General features: G+C 42.8%; 1 protein-coding gene across 1 annotated transcript in view; it reads left to right on the forward strand.

Moving 5' to 3' along the window:
• Nucleotides 1-18,641: 18,641 nt before the first annotated feature.
• The window catches only part of TMEM163 (transmembrane protein 163), a 128,554-nt gene continuing 124,322 nt past the window's right edge, over nt 18,642-22,873 (forward strand). Inside the window, exon 1 of the mRNA XM_077273046.1 lies at nt 18,642-19,042. Within this exon, the coding sequence (XP_077129161.1) occupies nt 18,847-19,042 (196 nt within the window). The 5' untranslated portion in view covers nt 18,642-18,846. The remainder of the gene's footprint in view (nt 19,043-22,873) is intronic.

The following is a 22,873-nucleotide window of genomic DNA, read 5'->3' on the forward strand; positions in this document are numbered from 1 at the left end:
CCTGAAATTACTTTAAGACTCTAATATCAACTCATGATACCAGAGTGGCAATTTCAGCTCACAAGAGCTTCCAGCCTCAGAAATATTCAAACACAGAGAACTGGAACAAAAATGCAAAACAAACTTAGGACTACAAGTCCAACTTAGCTGATAGTAGTCTAGGAGCAGGAACATGCAACAGAAAGGCTTCTGGTAACATTGATGGCCGGCATAGAAATGACTGAGGAGCAAGGCTAAATAGACAACTCCCACATCCTGATGGAAACAGGTGAACAGAGGCGATGAAGCACACAAGTTCAGTACCACCAGTGACCACCGGGGGAGCCCAGAAACCAAATTCACAACACTGCGCTAAAGCACTCGCTCATGCCTGTAATCCCCGGGTGCTGAAAGGAAAGCTGGGTGATCTGTACTTACATTGAGTTGCGGTGAGGCGCCCTCTGGTGGATGAACTCATATGAACTCGAGCGTGGGAACTTTTCCAAGGCTGCAGTTCATGAGAACATCCACCAGAGGGCGCCTCACCGCAACTCAATGTAAGTACAGATCACCCAGCTTTCCTTTCAGTACCCGGGGTTTTTACAACCACGAGTGAGTGCTTTAGCGCAGCTCCTGGCTGTAAAATGATTTAACCCCTTCAGATGGATTTACTTTGTGGGACCTGACAGTTCATCAGACGGTATGTATATTGTTGGTTTATTATTTTGCCAAGCGAGGGTCTTAGGTGGATTGAGAGAGCAATAAAATACTAAAACAACCTGTTTGTTTATTTCATTAAAATACTTTTTAATAACGTGTGTGTGTTTTTTAACCCTTTCAGACAATTGGATTAATAATGGATAGGTGACATAATTGACGCCTCTCCATTATTAATCTGGCTTAATGTCACCTTACAATAGCAAGGTGACATTAACCCTTCATTACCCCATATCCCACCGCTACACGGGAGTGGGAAGAGAGTGGCCAAGTGCCAGAATAGGCGCATCTTCCAGATATGCCTTTTCTGGGGTGGCTGGGGGCAGATGTTTGTAGCCAGGGGGGGCCAATAACCATGGACCCTCTCTAGGCTATTAATATCTGCCCTCAGTCACTGGCTTTACCACTCTGGCGGAGAAAATTGCGCGGGAGCCCACGCCAATTTTTTCCGCAATTTAACCCTTTATTTTACAACCTACAGCGCCCAAATTTTGCACATACACACTACTAACATTAGTAGTGTGGAATATGCAAAAAAAATGGGGATATGAGATGGTTTACTGTATGTAATCATGTCTCATATCCTGTCGGGTTGGGGAAGGAGAAATGAAAAACCGGCAATTGAATTACCGACTTTTCACTAACACCGCTGCGTATTTCTCGCAAGTCACACTGCTGGTCCGTGTGGAATCCGTATTTTTCTCGCCCCCATAGACTTTCATTGGCGTATTTTTTGCGCAATACGCTGACAAACGCAGCATGCTGCGATTTTGTACGGCCGTAGAAAGGCGTATATTACGGATGCGTTATATACGGCTGATAGGACCAGACCCATTGGGAATAATTGTGCCGTTTGTTAGGCGTGTTTTACGGACGTATTTTATGCGCTCTTACGTCCGTAAAACTCGCTAGTGTGACGGCAGCCTCAGCCTGTCCTCTGTGATATCGTCCGTCAGACTGCAGTATCTAAGCCTTTCACGTCTGATTCTGTCTATTGATCCGGTGTATCTATCATGTTTGATAATCCACTGACTCTGCTGTGTCTAAACTCATCCTATTAAATTCCCTACGCCATACAACTGTATCTAAGCCTATTATGAGTGATAGTATCTCAGCTCTGCCTTCTAGTCACCGTCTCACACGTGCTCCACTTAAGCATACAGAGGTGAACACATTCATTCCCGGCACCGCTCGCACCGCCATGTTACCAAACTCTGAAGGTTTTGACAAAGACTATTGAAATTCCTCATCTCAGATTTACTAGGTCCTTGCATCTAAAAATAATGAAATGGAGATTCCCGCAATTCACGCCTGCGGATGTCCTTACTAAAGAAAGAGAAAACTCGTAAAGAATTGACGCTCTGCAAACTGAAATAACACTAATGGTTCAAATCAAATAAGCAGCATGTGAATGAGTTCTCAGAACTATCTCATTCATTTTGCTGGAATTGTAAAGTGCAGCTTTTTTCTTTAGAAAAATGAGCAGAAAACTCACAATGAGAGAACAAACCCTTAGTGATATTGAATTACATCCATTATTATACCCCAGAGCTGCAGTCACTATTCTGCTGGTGCAGTCGCTGTGTACATACATTACATTACTGATCCTGAGTTACATCCTGTATTATACCCCAGAGCTGCACTCACTATTCTGCTGATGCAGTCACTGTGTACATACATTACATTACTGATCCTGAGTTACATCCTGTATTATACCCCAGAGCTGCACTCACTATTCTGCTGGTGCAGTCACTGTGTACATACATTACTGATCCTGAGTTACATCCTGTATTATACCCCAGAGCTGCACTCACTATTCTGCTGGTGCAGTCACTGTGTACATACATTACATTACTGATCCTGAGTTACACCCTGTATTATACTCCAGAGCTGCATTCACTATGCTGCTGGTGCAGTCACTGTGTACATACATTACATTACTGATCCTGAGTTACATCCTGTATTATACCCCAGAGCTGCACTCACTATTCTGCTGGTGCAGTCACTGTGTACATACATTACTGATCCTGAGTTACATCCTGTATTATACCCCAGAGCTGCACTCACTATTCTGCTGATGCAGTCACTGTGTACATACATTACATTACTGATCCTGAGTTACATCCTGTATTATACCCCAGAGCTGCACTCACTATTCTGCTGGTGCAGTCACTGTGTACATACATTACTGATCCTGAGTTACATCCTGTATTATACCCCAGAGCTGCACTCACTATTCTGCTGATGCAGTCACTGTGTACATACATTACATTACTGATCCTGAGTTACATCCTGTATTATACTCCAGAGCTGCACTCACTATTCTGCTGGTGCAGTCACTGTGCCCATACATTACATTACTGATCCTGAGTTACATCCTGTATTATACTCCAGAGCTGCACTCGCTATTCTGCTGGTGCAGTCACTGTGTACATTGCATTACTGATCCTGAGTTACATCCTGTATTATACTCCAGAGCTGCACTCACTATTCTGCTGATGCAGTCACTGTGTACATACATTACTGATCCTGAGTTACCTCCTGTATTATACTCCAGAGCTGCACTCACTATTCTGCTGGTGCAGTCACTGTGTACATACATTACATTACTGATTCTGAGTTACATCCTGTATTATACCCCAGAGCTGCACTCACTATTCTGCTGGTGCAGTCACTGTGTACATACATTACTGATCCTGAGTTACATCCTGTATTATACCCCAGAGCTGCACTCACTATTCTGCTGGTGCAGTCACTGTGTACATACATTACATTACTGATCCTGAGTTACACCCTGTATTATACTCCAGAGCTGTACTCACTATTCTGCTGGTGCAGTCACTGTGTACATACATTACATTACTGATCCTGAGTTACATCCTGTATTATACCCCCAGAGCTGCGCTCACTATTCTGCTGGTGCAGTCACTGTGTACATACATTATATTATTGATCCTGAGTTACAACTGTATTATACTCCAGAGCTGCACTCACTATTCTGCTGGTGCAGTCACTGTGTACATACATTACATTACTGATCCTGAGTTACCTCCTGTATTATACCCCAGAGCTGCACTCACTATTCTGCTGGTGCAGTCACTGTGTACATACATCACATTACTGATCCTGAGTTACATCCTGTATTATACTCCAGAGCTGCACTCACTATTCTGCTGGTGCAGTCACTGTGCCCATACATTACATTACTGATCCTGAGTTACATCCTGTATTATACTCCAGAGCTGCACTCGCTATTCTGCTGGTGCAGTCACTGTGTACATTGCATTACTGATCCTGAGTTACATCCTGTATTATACTCCAGAGCTGCACTCACTATTCTGCTGATGCAGTCACTGTGTACATACATTACTGATCCTGAGTTACCTCCTGTATTATACTCCAGAGCTGCACTCACTATTCTGCTGGTGCAGTCACTGTGTACATACATTACATTACTGATCCTGAGTTACATCCTGTATTATACTCCAGAGCTGCACTCACTATTCTGCTGGTGCAGTCACTGTGTACATACATTACAGTACTGATCCTGAGTTACCTCCTGTATTATACGCCAGAGCTGCACTCACTATTCTGCTGGTGCAGTGACTGTGTACATACATTACATTACTGATCCTGAGTTACATCCTGCATTATGCTCCAGAGCTGAAACTCACTATTCTGCTGGTGCACTCACTGTGTACATACATTACATTACTGATCCTGAGTCACACCCTGTATTATACTCCAGAGCTGCACTCACTATTCTGCTGGTGCAGTCACTGTGTACATACATTACATTACTGATCCTGAGTTACATCCTGTATTATACCCCAGAGCTGCACTCACTATTCTGCTGGTGCAGTCACTGTGTACATACATTACATTACTGATCCTGAGTTACATCCTGTATTATACCCCAGAGCTGCACTCACTATTCTGCTGGTGCACTCATTGTGTACATACATTACATTACTGATCCTGAGTCACACCCTGTATTATACTCCAGAGCTGCACTCACTATTCTGCTGGTGCAGTCACTGTGTACATACATTACAGTACTGATCCTGAGTTACCTCCTGTATTATACGCCAGAGCTGCACTCACTATTCTGCTGGTGCAGTGACTGTGTACATACATTACATTACTGATCCTGAGTTACATCCTGCATTATGCTCCAGAGCTGCACTCACTATTCTGCTGGTGCACTCACTGTGTACATACATTACATTACTGATCCTGAGTCACACCCTGTATTATACTCCAGAGCTGCACTCACTATTCTGCTGGTGCAGTCACTGTGTACATACATTACATTACTGATCCTGAGTTACATCCTGTATTATACCCCAGAGCTGCACTCACTATTCTGCTGGTGGAGTCACTGTGTACATACATTACATTACTGATCCTGAGTTACATCCTGTATTATACCCCAGAGCTGCACTCACTATTCTGCTGGTGCAGTCACTGTGTACATACATTACATTACTGATCCTGAGTTACATCCTGTATTATACTCCAGAGCTGCACTCACTATTCTGCTGGTGCAGTCACTGTGTACATACATTACATTACTGATCCTGAGTTACATCCTGTATTATACTCCAGAGCTGAGCTCACTATTCTGCTGGTGCAGTCAGTGTGTACATACATTACATTACTGATCCTGAGTTACATCCTGTATTATACCCCAGAGCTGCACTCACTATTCTGCTGGTACAGTCACTGTGTACATACATTACATTACTGATCCTGAGTTACATCCTGTATTATACCCCAGAGCTGCGCTCACTATTCTGCTGGTGGAGTCACTGTGTTCATACATTACATTACTGATCCTGAGTTACATCCTGTATTATACCCCAGAGCTGCACTCACTATTCTGCTGGTGCAGTCACTGTGTACATACAATACATTACTGATCCTGAGTTACACCCTGTATTATACCCCAGAGCTGCACTCACTATTCTGCTGGTGCAGTCAGTGTGTACATACATTACATTACTGATCCTGAGTTACATCCTGTATTATACCCCAGAGCTGCACTCACTATTCTGCTGGTGCAGTCACTGTGTACATACATTACATTACTGATCCTGAGTTACACCCTGTATTATACTCCAGAGCTGCATTCACTATTCTGCTGGTGCAGTCACTGTGTACATACATTACATTACTGATCCTGAGTTACATCCTGTATTATACCCCAGAGCTGCACTCACTATTCTGCTGGTGCAGTCACTGTGTACATACATTACTGATCCTGAGTTACATCCTGTATTATACCCCAGAGCTGCACTCACTATTCTGCTGGTGCAGTCACTGTGTACATACATTACATTACTGATCCTGAGTTACACCCTGTATTATACTCCAGAGCTGTACTCACTATTCTGCTGGTGCAGTCACTGTGTACATACATTACATTACTGATCCTGAGTTACATCCTGTATTATACCCCCAGAGCTGCGCTCACTATTCTGCTGGTGCAGTCACTGTGTACATACATTACATTACTGATCCTGAGTTACAACTGTATTATACTCCAGAGCTGCACTCACTATTCTGCTGGTGCAGTCACTGTGTACATACATTACATTACTGATCCTGAGTTACCTCCTGTATTATACCCCAGAGCTGCACTCACTATTCTGCTGGTGCAGTCACTGTGTACATACATCACATTACTGATCCTGAGTTACATCCTGTATTATACTCCAGAGCTGCACTCACTATTCTGCTGGTGCAGTCACTGTGTACATACATTACATTACTGATCCTGAGTTACCTCCTGTATTATACTCCAGAGCTGCACTCACTATTCTGCTGGTGCAGTCACTGTGTACCTACATTACATTACTGATCCTGAGTTACATCCTGTATTATACTCCAGAGCTGCACTCACTATTCTGCTGGTGCAGTCACTGAGTACATACATTACATTACTGATCCTGAGTTACATCCTGTATTATACTCCAGAGCTGCACTCACTATTCTGCTGGTGCAGTCACTGTGTACATACATTACATTACTGATCCTGAGTTACATCCTGTATTATACTCCAGAGCTGCACTCACTATTCTGCTGGTGCAGTCACTGTGTACATACATTACATTACTGATCCTGTGTTACATCCTGTATTATACTCCAGAGCTGCACTCACTATTCTGCTGGTGCAGTCACTGTGTACATACCTTACATTACTGATCCTGAGTTACAACTGTATTATACTCCAGAGCTGCACTCACTATTCTGCTGGTGCAGTCACTGTGTACATACATTACATTACTGATCCTGTACAGAATAATCCATGTAATATTTTAAGAAGCTGCTTCCTCTGGGTCTATATCCAGTTTCTCGCCCTGTCCTCTGCCCTCCACGATGATGCATTTGGTTTACCTTTATAGTTTGTGAATAAACCCCATTGACATTGCAGTCTTTGTGCTGCCATTTTATTGCTTTAAGACATTCTGACTTTATGGTTCCTCTGCTGGAAGTGACAATTTCACCATTGCAGTAAAGCCTTTGGATGCACAGAACTCCGGTGATGAAAATCTATTGTACCTTGGAGTCTGGGTCATTCGAGAAAAGCTGCAACATCACTGATGGCCACCAGGGGGTGAGACGCTCCATTGAGATAGCACATGTACATAATGGAGTAGCTCTACCCATATGAGCTTACAATCTATGAGGAGGAGGAACGTGCAGATAATAGGGGGTCCGTGCAGACTGTCCCCTTTGATATTGTGCAGAACTCGAGGGGCGACCCTTCTATCCTGGGTGGGGAATCCAGAGTTACATAATGCAATACCCATGATTTTTAGCTATGTTATGGGGGTCCCCTCTCTTCTAGCTACAGTGCGTCACATTTGTTAGCTGCAGACTCTCATGGCGTGCTGGGACTTGTAGTTTTAGCTTCCTCACTTGCTGATTTGTATAATTTTAAATATTTTATTTTACAGTTTATTTCATAAAACAAATTAAAGTGAACACATTTTGTTTCAGAGAAGCAAAAATCGAATGAAACGCGAACCTTTTCCATCGGAGATAGAAGATACCTGCTGAGTTATGAAGTTGCCATGACAACAGGTTTTATTTCTGTCTCACTTTAGACCTGGCGCGGGCGGCAGGGGGTCCCTGGGGGGCCGACTGACCAACTAAAGAATAAGAGTTTAGCATCACGGATTCTTTCAGCTCCGTCCCTTTGAGAATCGCAGCTGAGTCATTTCTGGAGATTCGGGACGCAGACCGAGCATAAAAGTTTTAAATGGAAAAAATTTAAAAAGTTGCTTTTAGCAATTTAACTTTTGTCCCTGAGTGTCCCTTAAAGGGCAACTCCGCAAAAAGAAAAAAAACTTTGATTTTCCAGTCTTATGTAAATGGAATAAAATGTTGTGCACTTCTCTCACCTAGACCTAATGCCACCTGCAGTGGAGGATTTGTTATCATTGTGTCCTGCTCGGAATCCAGACTGATACATTGTAGCAAAGCTCCCAGGACATTTGGAATCTGTTATTCGGAGGGTTGTCTAGACCGACTAACCTAATGTAGAGGTAACATGACTATTCCAGGGTCTATCATTGTAAAGTGCTGCGGAATATGTTGGCGCTATATAAATAAAAATGATTATTATAAAATTATCATCATCTGCTTATCACGTTTCCTGGTGCACATTCTTTCCTGCAGCCACCACTAGGGGCAGTTGTGTAGTAGATGTATAAATCTATAAGCAGTGAGCTCCCCCTGGTGGTGGCTGCTGGCAGACAGAATTACATCATTTACCTGTGTGGCTTTATAAATGAAAGCAAGCTCTAAGTGCAGAAAAAAAAACATCTCTGACCTCTATATACATAGATAAGTAATTACAGTGGTCTTTAATTAAAATATTTGTACATCCATCCTGGATTTTCCTACAGAGCTCAATATATTACTGTGTTACTGATTCTGTAGGAATCCCACCAGTGATGATATGAAGACGTGATCCCGCATTTGGACTGAAGATTTCCAGCTTACTGAGGCTCAGCCCATAGAGCGCGAAGAAGAAATTCTGACTTTACCCTGGAGATGACAGGAATAAAAATGCCCGAACCAAACCCGAGCTCTAATCGCGGGGGCAGATTTATCAGGGACATCATGGTTCCATGTACGACAGCATTTCCTGAGACCTTTATTAATGTGTCCCACAGCTTGTGATGAATGTCTCTAATATCGACACAGACAAAGTGCAATGTCTTCACTTACACAGTCTCATATCTATCATCTGTCTCGTATCTATCTAGAGTCATGGCCAAAAGTGTCGGCACCCTTGAAATTGTTCCAGAAATTGAATTATTTCTCCCAGAAAATTATTGCAATTACACAAATTTTGTTATACACTTGTTTATTTCCTTTTTGTTATTGAAACATCACAAAAAAACAGAGGAAAAAAAAGGCAAATTGGATATAATTTCACACAAATTCCCAAAAATGGCAAAACAAAACTGTTGGCATCTTTCCAAAATTGTGAGTAAACAACTTTGTTTCCTGCATGTGATGTTGGTTCCAATTTATTTGTGGCAAGTAACAGGTGTGGGCAACATGAAAACCACACCTGAAATGAGATAAAAAGTGGAGAAGTTGACTCAATCTTTGCATTGTGTCTATGTGTGCCACACTAAGCATGGAGAACAGAAAGAGGAGAAGAGAACTGTCTGAGGACTTGAGAATCAAAATTGTTGAAAAATATCAATAATCTCAAGGTTACAAGTCCATCTCCAGAGATCGTGATGTTCGTTTGTTCACGGTGTGCAACATAATCAAGAAGTTTACAATCCCTGGCGCTTTAGCTCTTCTCCCTGGACAAGTACGGCAGAGAAAAATTGATGCAAAACAGGATAGTCCGGATGGTAGGTAAGCAGCCCCAAAGAAATTCAAGCTGTCCTGCAGGCTCCGGTGCATCATTGTCAGCTCAAACTATCTGTCCACACTTGAATGACATGAGACACTATGGCAGGAGACACAGGAGGACTTCACTACTGGCACAGAGACATTAAACAAGCTAGACTGCAGCTTGCCAAAATCCTTCTGGGAAAGTATCTTGTAGACAACTGAGACCAAGATGGAGCTTTTTTGTAAAGCACATCATTCTACTGTTTACCAAAAATGGAATGATGAATACAGAGAAAAGAACACAGTCAGGCTCGGACCGGTTCTCCGGTGGGCCCAGGCACTGAAGCCTCCTGGCATACATGGTTATGGGGCCCCTGAGTCAAGGGGGCCCGCCCTGTGCCAGCCTAGCAACAGCTGGAGACAGGATCCTGTCCCCGCTGCTAAAGCAAAATGAATATTCACGCTTCTCCATGCCCCTATGGGCGTGGAGAAGCGTGAATACCATTTTTTGTTAATAGCGGGCAGCGTTAGCCGCAGGGTGAGGCTAACGCTGCCCGCATGTAAAGCCCCACCACCGCACCACACACACACACCGTCCGCACCACATACACAGGCACACAGTCAGACACACAGCGCAGTTCACCTGGCGGCAGCAGCAGCACATCCCGGCGTCCTGCTTCCTGTCTGAGACTGCCCAGCTGGACGACGTCATCATCCAGCACGCTGTCTCACACAGAAAGCTGCCGGCAAAGAGGCTGCAGGGAGGTGAGCTGTGCTGCGTGAGTGTGTCTGTGTGTGAGTGTGCCTGTGTGAGTGTGTCTGTGTGTGAGTGTGCCTGCGTGTGTGTGTTGGTGGGGAAGCACAATGATATTGGTGGGGGACGCAATAGTGCAGGCAATGGGCAATGATGGCTGTGGGGGCAGGCAGCGATGGAGGTGATGGGCAATGATGGTGGTGGGGGAGGCAATGATGGTGGCGATAAGCAATGATGGTGGGGGAGTCAATGATGGAGGTGATGGGCAATGATGGCGGTGGGGCAGGCAATGATGGAGGTGATGGGCAATGATGGTGGTGGGGGAGGCAATGATGGAGGTGATGGGCAATGATGGTGGTGGGGGAGGCAATGATGGAGGTGATGAAATGGGCAATGATGGTGGGGGAGGAGGCAATGATGGAGACGGTGGAATGGGCAGTGATGGGGTGGTGGGGGAGAAGAAGGCAATGATGGAGGTGATGATGAGGACAATGATGGGGGTGGAGAGGGGCTGCATTATACTTTGTGAGGGGGGCTACATTATATTCTGTGGGGGGACTGCATTATTCTCAGGGGACTACATTATATTCTGGGGGCCTACATCATACTATATGAGGGGGCTACAGTATACTTTATGGGGGCTGCATTATATTCTGTGGTGGGGCTGCATTATTCTCTCAGGGGACTACATTATATTCTGGGGGGCTCCATATTACTATATGAGGGGTCTACAGTGTACGCTATGGGGGGGCTGCATTATATTCTGTGGTGGGGCTGCATTATTCTCTCAGGGGTGACATTATATTCTATGAGGGGGCTACCCCTCTATGATTCTACCCCAACACCTGCTACATAATTAAGACGTGTACTACCTTATATTATACCATGATATTAGCGTGTTTTACCACACAATTGGTGGTCTTGTATTTCTAGGTAGCTGCATAGTGGGCCCCAACAATGATTTTCTCTGGTGGGCCCAAGGTGCTCCAGTCCGACGCTGAACACAGTACCTACAGTCAAATATGGTGGAGGTTCAAAGATGTATTGGGGGTTGTTTTACTGCCTCTGGCACTTTGTGCCTTGACAGTGTGCAAGGCATCATGAAATCTGAAGACTACCAAAGGATTTTGGGTCGCACTGTAGTGCCCAGTGTCAGAAAGCTGGGTTTGTGTCCTAGGTCATGTGTCTTCCAGCAGGACAGTGACCCCAAACAGACTTTAAGAAGCCCCCAGAAGTTAATGGAAACAAAGTGATGGAGAAATCTTAAGTGGCAGCATTGAGTCTGGATCTAAATCCCATTGAACACCTGTGGAGAAATCTTAAAATTGCTGTTAGGTCGGTTTCACACGTCAGTGGCTCCGGTACGTGAGGTGACAGTTTCCTCACGTACCGGAGACACTGACACACTTAGACCCATAAAAATCAATGCATCTGTTCAGATGTCATTGATTTTTTGCGGACCGTGTCTCCGTGTGCCAAACACGGAGACATGTCAGTGTTCGTGGGAGCGCACGTTTTACACGGACCCAATAGAGTCAATGGGTCCGCGTAAAACACGGACCTCACAAGGACATTCTCCGTCTGGGGTCCGTGTGCGTGCAGGAGACAGCGCTACAGTAAGCGCTGTCCCCCCACATGGTGCTGAAGCCGGTATTCATATCTTCCCTGCAGCAGCGTTTGCTGTAGAGAAAATATGAAGAATAGTGTTAAAAATAAAGATTTAGGTGTCCGCCGCCCCCCCGCTGGTCAGAAAATACTTACCCGCTCCCTCGCTCCTTCCTGGTCTGGCCGCGCCTCCTACTGTATGCGGTCACGTGGGGCCGATCATTTACAATCATGAATACTCGGCTCCGCCCCTATGGGAGGTGGAGCCACATATTCATGACTGTAAATGATCGGCCCCACGTGACCGCATGCAGGAGAAGCCGCGGCCAGACCAGGAAGCAGCGAGGGAGCGGGTAAGTATTTTCTGAACAGCGGGGGGGGCGCACAGGGGGTGGGGGGGCGGTGGACACATGGATCTTTATTTTAAACACTATTCTTCATATTTTCTCTGCAGCAAACGCTGCTGCAGGGAAGATATGAATCGCAGCTTCAGCACCATGCAGAGTGGGTACCACACGCTCCGTGTGGTACCCACTCGCCATACGGGCGGCACACGTGTGCCGCACGTATGGCCTCCGTGAGTTCCCAGGCACACGGACACGGATAACTCCGGTACCGATTTATTCCGGTACCGGAATTATCTGGACGTGTGGGACAGCCCTCAGGAGAAGACACCTTCACATATGAGAGACCAGGAGGAGTTTGCTAAAGAATTGTGCTCCAAAATTCCAGGTGAGAGGTGAAAGAAGCTTGTGGATGGTTATAGGAAGCCATTGATTGCAGTTATTTATTCCAGAGGGTGCAACCAAATATTAAGTTGAGGGGGCCAACAATTTTGTCTGGCCCATTTTGGGGGGTTTTATGTTAAATCATGTCCACTTTGCCTTTTTTTTTTTTCAGTATTTTTTTATGTTGCTTTAATACATACAAAATAAACTCTTGTATAGCAAAACATGTGGAATTGTAATAATTATTTGAAATACTTCATTTTCTGGAACAATGTTAAGGGTGCCAACACTTTTTGGCCAAGACCGTATCTATAATGTATTAATAATGGGCCTAGTCCAATCAGAACAAGAAAATCCAATACATGAAGAGCTGTGTCCAAACATTGAGGGTATGTTGACACTTTGCGGATTTTTCTGCGGATTTTTCCGCTGCGGATTTTGAAAATCCGCAGTGCAAAACCGCAGCGGTTTTCACTGCGGATTTTCCTGCGGTTTCTTCTGCGGATTCCTCTGCGGGTTTTCAACAGCACTTTCCTATTGGTGCATGTTGAAAACCGCTGCGGAATCAGCAGAAAGAAGTGACATGCTCCTTCTTTTTTTCTGCAGCGAATCCGCGCGGATTTTGCCGCATTTTTCCGCATCGTGGGCACAGCGGTTTTTGTTTTCCATAGGGTAACATTGTACTGTACCCTGCATGGAAAACTGCTGCGGATCCGCAGCGTCAAATCCGCTGCGGATCCGCAGCAAAAACCGCAAAGTGTGCACGAGCCCTGACTGTTACTGTGTGTATACAATTAGTTGGGGAAAAAATGCACCAAAGCTTTCAAAATAGAAGTGTGAATAGTTTATTACTATTATTAATTTGTAAAGTGAAACTAAAGAGAAACTGAAATCCCATCAATAATTGGTGACTGCTTCATTACCTTCAAAATACATTTTTCAAAAAATAAATTACAACACCCAAAAGGAAAAGCTGTGGAAATCACATGCTGGAGACGTAACTGATCTGCAGAGGATTAAGAAATGGAAACATTTTGGCTGTCTGCACATGTCCCTGATTTTTTGCGTTTTTTTGCTATAAAAACGCGGAAAAAAATGCATCCATTATGCATCCTATTAATAGAATGCGTTTTTTCCTGCTATATATTGCATTGGGGAAGCTCCGGAAAAAAACACGAAAAATCCGCAAAAAAAGCATGCAAATTTTCTGCGCAAAAACCGGTTTGGGTCAGGAAATTTCTGCAAAGATGTTGGACGTGTGCGCATAGCCTTTATAAGACCTCTCAATTCGATTCGTGCTACTGTGAGCCTAAACCTGCTCCCATGGATGCAGCGTCTCCGGTCTTGTCTCCATTGAACACATCTGGGACGTCATTGGTCGGTGATTACACAGGAGCTGACAGCAGCGGATCTTGATGACTTGTACTCCAGACTGAAAAAAAACCCCAGAGGTTTTGCTTCCATTCCTTCATCCTTTGCAGGTCGCTATCATGTCTCCATCCTGAAATTTCCATGAGTTGTCCTTTCCGGTATTGTATGTATATATATGTGTGTGTGTATGTGTATATATATATATATATATATATATATATATATATATATATATATATATATATATTACGCTTCTATTATATTACTATTGTTTTTGCAGCATTCTGGTTCCTGTCTGTGCTTCTCTTGGATCTCATTATGCGGGTTTTGTTGCAGCACATAGTGGCAGTGATCGCAGTGAGTCGGCCGGAGTTGATTCGTCCAGCTGCTCTTACGGGAATATAAATCCCGCAGCCTGTTGTCTTGGTAAAACACAATATTAGGACGCGGTGCTTTTACGTCTTGGGGATTATGCGCAGGCTTAAGCCCTAGCCCAGTTGTTGCTCTATAGATTTAGGCCACAATGCGGACGGCTTATAAATGTCACAATTCCCTTTTTTCATTCTTAAGCACAATCCATTCACTTGGTAGAACAGCTCCACGAGATTCCTTCGCTCACATTTGTTTTCCGCAGCCTGAATGTATGCAACATGAACAACTTCATTGCACGTATTATTATTACGTTTTCTAACAGGGTTGTCTGGAAACTAGAAAGACATGGCTGATTTATTAAAAAAAAAAAAAAAAAAAACAGCGCCACACCCGTCCGCAGGTTGTGTCTGGTATTGCAGCTTAGCTTGAGGATACTAGATGCACACACATTTCTGGAGGAAATCGGACATGTTTCTGCAATTCTGGACAATCCTTTTTAAATAAAGAGAAGAAAAAATAGTATTGTTTTGACATTTTATCACCCAGTTCTAAAAGTATAACCATGTACAGTGTCCAAATTATACCCCCCTATAATACTGGAATAATGCCGCCATATTGCTAACATCCCAGCGCCGTAAGTGCAGCAACTGTCCTGATATTCGCTGTTTACCCTTCCTGCCCTGATTTTACGGATCCTGTGATGATTTTCCTGGAAGGTAAATGTTAGTTATGATACCTAGGCACATGGCGCTCACACTGCGGAGAGGGTATAGAGTATCTAATCTTTCAGCACAGCTCACACAGTGAGGCTCGGTATAATGTCGGCCATGTTTGGCGATGCCGGTCATCAGCCATGCTAAGTGGGAGCTAATATTGCCATTGGCAGGAGATCCATGGAACAGTAAATATCATGGAGCTTTAAGAGGCCTCACTTCTGTCTCTGCTTATTTGCAGTTTGCTCATATTACGCCATTACTTAACATGCTCCATTAAGGAGCGTTTCTTTATACTTTATGGGTTTCTTAAAGGTATAAACGTGGATATAAGCAGTATACTGGGCGCTGCTGATCAGCTCATATTGAATTGCATAGGAGTTCTGTTTACACCCAGTCCACTGGAGGTGATAATAGCTGATTGTGGGGGTCTACTGGGTGTCGGACCTCCCCCCACCCAACTTAATATTGAATAAATATTTGAAGGATAGGTTATCAATGTAAAAGTAGAGGGACAACCCCTTTAAGAGAGAGAGTTCTCTCCAGGCATGGTTTCCCATTGGATAATGACCATAGACAGGGGTATAGCTATAGGGAATACACTGGATGCAGTCGCAATAATGACCTCTGTGCCATATAAAAACACATCAGTAATATAAAAGTGCTATACACCACAGACTATTTAATACAGTATGTAAATAATACCGCCATACAGTGCAAAATAACAGCACTATATATTTGCTAAAATCTGCTACTAATCAATTACTGTTATAAGCATGCACCCCTAAATGAAGCCTGGGGGCTACCTGTATGGCAGGCACCAGTAATGAGGAACTACTGTACTGTACAACACATAAAAGACTTTATTAATGCGTCAAATAAATAATACTGCCTTACAGTGCACAAATAACAGTAGTGTATAATACCAAAGATTCATTCTTCTAATGAATTACTGTTACCAGCATGCAAAGCGGATTAAGCTATAGAAAGTAGGTGAGTAATAATACTCCTATACACAACATATAATATTACCTGATACAGTGCATAAATTATACCGCCATATAGTGCCCAAATAATACAGACAAGATCAGCTACTAATCAACTACTGTTACTAGCATGCAACACTAAACAAGCCAGAGGTGACGCTATAGCAAGTACCCTGGTAATATAAAACTACTGCACACGGCATCCAATATTACCTGACACCGAGCCCGAATAATAAACCAAGGTCCTCTACTAATCAATTACTGCTACAAGCATAAATCAGGGTACAGCGCTGCTCACATTGCCTTTCTGCCATGTGTGTTGCTTTCTTAGCACATGCATCAAATAGGGTGGTCTGTTTTTTTTTTTTTAATCATTTTTGTTTCCCACAATGGAGATTTATTACCTTTTCTGTGGATAAGTGATGAATGCAAAACGTAGGAAGACAACTTTAATTGTATTATAAAGTGTAGCTTACCGTAGCTAAGAAATACCGCAATAATGAACAACGCCGGAGATCATTGTCAGGAAAACCTAGCAAGTATTACTCACTTACATAGCACCATGAATGCCACAGCACTTTACAGACATTATTGGGGCTCACAATCTGGATTACCTACAAGTATGGCTTTGGAATGTGGGAGGAAACCGGAGAACCCGGAGGAAAACCCACAAATACTGGGAGAACATACAAACTCCCTGCAGATGTTCCCTCCTTCCAAATATTACTCTGAATCTGCCCCCTACTATTCATCTGTCTCCACACCCTCCATGCACATGATAACTGCACTTGATACTTGACTATTGCACTTAAACACACGGGCTGATGACCGGATCATGCAGCTTTGTATGAAAATCCCTATGTATTATAATTGCCAGACCTGAAATAACGAGCACTTTTCACCTATTGTGTCCCTCCTTTTCCTTGTAGATTGTAAGCTTGCAAGCAGGGACCTCACCCCTAATGTCACTGTTTTAAATTGTCTTAACCTGTATTGAATTTATTGTTTGTACATGTCCCCGCTTAATTGTAAAGTGCTGCGGAATATGTTGGCGCTATATAAATAAAAATTATTATTATTATTATTATTATTATCTATCATCTATTATCTATCTATCTATTATCTGTCTATCTATCTATCTACTATCTATCTATCATCTATCTATTATATCTATCTATTATCTATCTATTATCTATCTATTTATCTATTATCTGTCTCTATCTACTATCTATCTATCTATCCATCATATCTATTTATCTCGCAAACATAAATGTATCTTTACTAATAGGACCGGCTCCTGTTGTTTGCCCTTATTCACACACTGAGGTCAACTCTGACACATGGTACGGTTTTTAATATTAGACAGCGTAGGACCGTCCCGATCAGAGTGACCTTGTCGAAGGTGGGATGGCTTTTATGCTATTTTTGATCAAAAACAGTATAAGAACTCTGTGTTATTTAAATGCACTTTTGCTTTTTACTGATTTAGTTACTGCAGGGTTTTTGCTCATTTTGCTTCTCGCAGGTTTCGTATGTTTTATGGCCAATGTGAACATGTGTTTATGTGCTGCATGTATACTAACTCAGACCAAGCCCAATTTTTTGGGTTTTTTTTTCTTTTTTTTTGTTATACTTGCATAACCCTGATAACACTGTAACCCTGCAGCATTACTATGATGGGGAAGGGGGGCTCCTGGTAATTATTTCTCACCACCCGGATGTCTCTTCTGAGGGTCTCTGCTTGGAGATACGTGGCCCTCCCCCATCTGTTCCCTGTAATGACCCTACACACAGCAGGATATGAGCTGCCCAGCTTCTAATGGTGCCCTGCACTATGTATAGTGGTTGCATTATGGATGGACCTTCCAGCCCTGAATTTCTGGCCACCTCTGACCTCCAAGCTTCTCGCACCCTTTGCAAAATGTCCATCAGGGGCTCCACATTCTTTTGCACTGATTCCCTATCGCCAGGTGTCATTTTTCAGTCACCTTTCTCATCGGGTAATTGACCTGCTTTGCTGGGATGCAGCCCCTTCTCCTCCTGTCTCCACAATCTTGGTTTGGGAGGATCCCACATACTAGGTACCAGCACTCCACCTAGCAGGGAGTCACCGCCTGCAGGCACATTATTGCCCCAGCACCCTCCCTGTACACCAGTCATAGATGGGGCATATGATCCCATGAATTAGGAACCCATTGCAAATCTGGGGTCCCCGCCTCACTATGTTGCTCTTTAAAAACAGGAAAATGCAATTTTATGAAGTCTAGTTGCCAAACTTCTTAACCCTTTGGCTGTTGGATCTAACCGTTTAATACCTAAGAATCCCCCAAAAGCTGTGGTCCCCCCTGTCTGAGCTGAAGGCTGCTTGCATATTAATAGGATGCAGACCTTCTGTGCTAATATAATCACAAATAGGGTATTAAAGGGTCTCAGCTTCATATTGTACATGGTGTAGACCCCCATTGCAGCTGCAGCCCCCTGTGATCAGTGTGTGGGACTCCAGCAGTCACCTGCCTGTGTCTCCCCCTGCTCTGCTGAGTGGTGCTGCAGCCTGAGCTCAGCTGAGGCTATAGGAGGCAGCATTCAGTGCCTGCCTGTGTCTTGCTGTCCTCCTCTGCCAGGCTGCAGCCTCTCTCTGTGGCTGTCATGAGCTTGCACTGAGCTGGCACTAGTAGTGAGTGATCCAGCAGCACCCAGAGCACACAGCACCCTCTGCTCTCACCTGGGTGCCACATTCCTCATCTCCAGCCATCATGGACCCCTTTGACACAGAGCTCTGCTATCCCCCGGACCCCAGCATTGTGCAGCCCAGCTGTAACGGGCAACCAGCCCAAGGACCCCCAGAGCAGATGCCCAGCAAGACCCTGGAGGTGCCAGTCCAAATGGAGAGGGACCAGCAGATGAAGATGAGTGAGAGCGGCCAGTTCAGTGACCTGGTGGAGAACAGAGGTGGGTGAGTCCTGGAACTTGTTTAGCGCACAGGTGCAGGGGGAAGTTTGGGGGGTCCCGAAGAAAGTACCTTCAGTTGGACTGTCCAGTCCCACCAGATGCAGTGGTCACTACTAGTGGACAGTCCAGGGGGTGAGGGGTGGGGGGGAGATAGCATTAACCCTCTAAGACCTGGATCCACCCATGTAATCATCAAGTTCCAGATGCATCAGCTCTACATTGTATAATATATGAGATGGAAATCAGAAACTGGGTCAGGAATAAAGTCTGGGAACTTGGAATTTCTACATTGTGTCATACCCCTGATATAAGATCTATGGTCTCCACATTGTATCAGACCCTGATATAAGATCTATGGTCTCTACATTGTGTCATACCCCTGATATAAGATCTATGGTCTCTACATTGTGTCATACCCCTGATATAAGATCTATGGTCTCCACATTGTATCAGACCCTGATATAAGATCTATGGTATGGTCTCTACATTGTGTCATACCCCTGATATAAGATCTATGGTCTCTACATTGTGTCATACCCCTGATATAAGATCTATGGTCTCTACATTGTATCAGACCCCTGATATAAGATCTATGGTCTCTACATTGTATCGGACCCTGATATAAGATCTATGGTCTCTACATTGTATCAGACCCCTGATATAAGATCTATGGTCTCTACATTGTATCAGACCCTGATATAAGATCTATGGTCTCTACATTGTATCAGACCCCTGATATAAGATCTATGGTCTCTACATTGTATCAGACCCCTGATATAAGATCTATGGTCTCTACATTTTATCAGACCCTGATATAAGATCTATGGTCTCTACATTGTATGAGACCCCTAAACTGTAACCTACGACCACTACATTAGTCACACTACATTGTATGTCATACTTCGTATTTTATGATCCTTACAGTGTATCAGACCCTTTATACACAGTATATGGTCTCTACATTGTATAATAACCCTAAAGTGTAACCTATAATCACTACACTGTATCAGATAGCTACTAGCATTGGATATGATCTTTACAGTGTACGGGGCCCCTGATATATTACATATGATCACTGTAGTGTATTTAGTACGAGCTGTGATTTGATAGCAGTGAATACAACACTGCGGTACATGTTGGCACCATATCAGCACCAAAATTAAATGCATAAATAACACATTGCTACATTGTATCAGATACAATGTAATATTTTTATTGTGCCAATATCATGATTTATGTTATGTAACATGTACATTGTATCTGACCCCTAAAATGTAATTTAAAATCACTACCTTAGAAAAACTACTGTATATTGCATCAGCTGCCTGGTATCGTTACGTTATATCAGACCCCTTATGTATGACATATGATCTCAATATTATACTAGACCCCTGTTATATGACTTGTGGTCTCAGACCCCTAAATTGTAACCTGGAATCACTACATCACATCATCCACACTGTATCAGAGCAGCTCTGCCTGGTGATAGTTACATTGTATGCACCAATAATTAGTAAATAGTGATAGTTACATTGTATCAGATCCCTGTAGTGTAGTAAATAATCTGTGATTTGATGACCATGATTACAGTGACAAAACTAAATGCATAAAATAACACATTGCTACATTGTATTAGATCTGAGTTTATCTGATATGTGATGATTTTTCTTACAGCAAAATCCTAGTATCTGAGCACTAGATGTAGCAGCTCTCTAACCTATAACTTGTGATCTGATGGGAGTGATGGCACACTGTACAAGCCTCTTAAAATGATAGTCAGTCTTGTAGTCATGGATTTACAGTTACTTGATGATCCATCTCTTGTACTGGATCTCTGATACATGACCCGCCATTCCGACACTGGTGGTTGCATCTCTGGTATGGGATCCTGATATTTTATGTTTGATATGTAATCACCTAATAAAATAAGATCCCTGATATATTACAAGATTGATCCATAGATCGTGTCTAATCTCTGATATACTATGAGACACCCACATTGCATCAGACCCCTGGTATTGGCTTCGGGGGGCTGACACAGCGGTGGAGGAGAATCCTGTACTTTATTTTATGATGTAGATGAAGTGCTGTGAGGTTTATTGTCTGCTTCCTATTATGGGTATCACTTTAAGATGTCATATAGTAAATATACAAGGAGGAGTGGATTCTATGGGTGATGGGTGAAGCTTATCATGTTTGGGCACAAACAACTTTTACTTTGCTATGTCATCTCTGGTGGTGACCTAACCCTAATGTTCCCGACCCGAGTGTCTTGTGTGTAAGATGTCATTAGCACCAGTGTATGGCATGTGGCAGTCTCCAGCTGTGCCAGGGATGGTGGTGAATGGCTTGTGTAGGCTGTGCATGTGTGTGTGACTTGTGCCTGTGTATTGCATGCACTGTATAATGTGAGCTTTGCATATGTATTGGTGTGATTTGTGCATTTAGGTGTTTATTATAGCTGGGTGATTTGGATAAGTTGTGTGGGTTTATAGTATCCTTGTAACTGTTTTATATATATTATATGATATGTGTGCAGTTTGCCTTAGTGTATATACATGTATATGTGTCCAGGCAGTTGTGAGTTGTGTAGTGTCGTGCTTCCGGCACATGTTGGGCTTGTGTGACATTGTGTCTCTGTCTTGTGCTCATCGTGGTCTTCTTCAGCTCAGTTCTTGTATTTGTGCATAGGACGTGTTTTGTGTGTTCGGCACTGGTCTGTGTGTATGGATGTATTCATCGTAGGTGCTTTCAGCTATTCAGATGCTTCAAGGGCAGAATGAATAATTTAAAAGGGAAGTCAGATGTAGAAAGCATCAAATCAAAGCAAAGGCATAATACCATGCACATGATGAGTTAACCGGGGAGGGAACAAATCCGGGTTAATGGACAAGATATAATAGATAGATGATAGATAGATAATAGATATAGATGATACATAGATGATAGATAATAGATAGATGATAAATAGATGATAGATAATAGATAAGCGATAGATAATAGATAGATAATAGAGATAGATAATAGATACATAGATGATAGATAGATGATAGATAATAGATGGATGATAGATAATAGATGGATGATAGATAATAGATAGATGATAGATAATAGATAGATGATAGATAATAGATAGATAATAGATAAGCGATAGATAATAGATAGATAAGCGATAGATAGATGATAGATAAGCGATAGATAATAGATATAGATAAATAATAGATATAGATAATAGATACATAGATAATAGACAGATGATAGATAGATAGATAAGTGATTGATAATAGATAGAAAATAGATATATGTAGATGATAGATAGATAGATAGATACAAGATAGATACATATATACTATAGATATATGATTAATAGATATAAGATAGACAGTGGTGAAAAATACATTTGTGCAATCTGTGCAGCTGCATAGGGGCCCAAGAAGTAAACAGGACATTTCTGCCACCAAAGCTACAAGCAGCTTCTATCACAGATATATTTGGGTGCATTGTAATGAACTATTGAACTTCAAAGGACCCATGTACTGTTCTTGCACAGAGGTCCTTTTATTTCTGTCTGTTCCTAATGATAGCTATAGATAGATAGATAGATAGATTAATAAATTAGTGAGATATATAGATAATGAATACTTGGATATTAAATAGGTAAATAAATCAAATCAATTACATAAGTATAGAGTGATAATGATGGGAGATGGAAATTGATAAATACATAATTACATAGGTATTAGAAATAGATAAATAGATAAAGAGATAAATAGACATATGAGTTCAATTACATGGAGATAGGTATGAGTTGGGTAAAAGGATGTATAGATA

This window comes from Ranitomeya variabilis, chromosome 7 (genome assembly GCF_051348905.1).
Source record: "Ranitomeya variabilis isolate aRanVar5 chromosome 7, aRanVar5.hap1, whole genome shotgun sequence".
Taxonomy (NCBI): Eukaryota; Metazoa; Chordata; class Amphibia; order Anura; family Dendrobatidae; genus Ranitomeya; species Ranitomeya variabilis.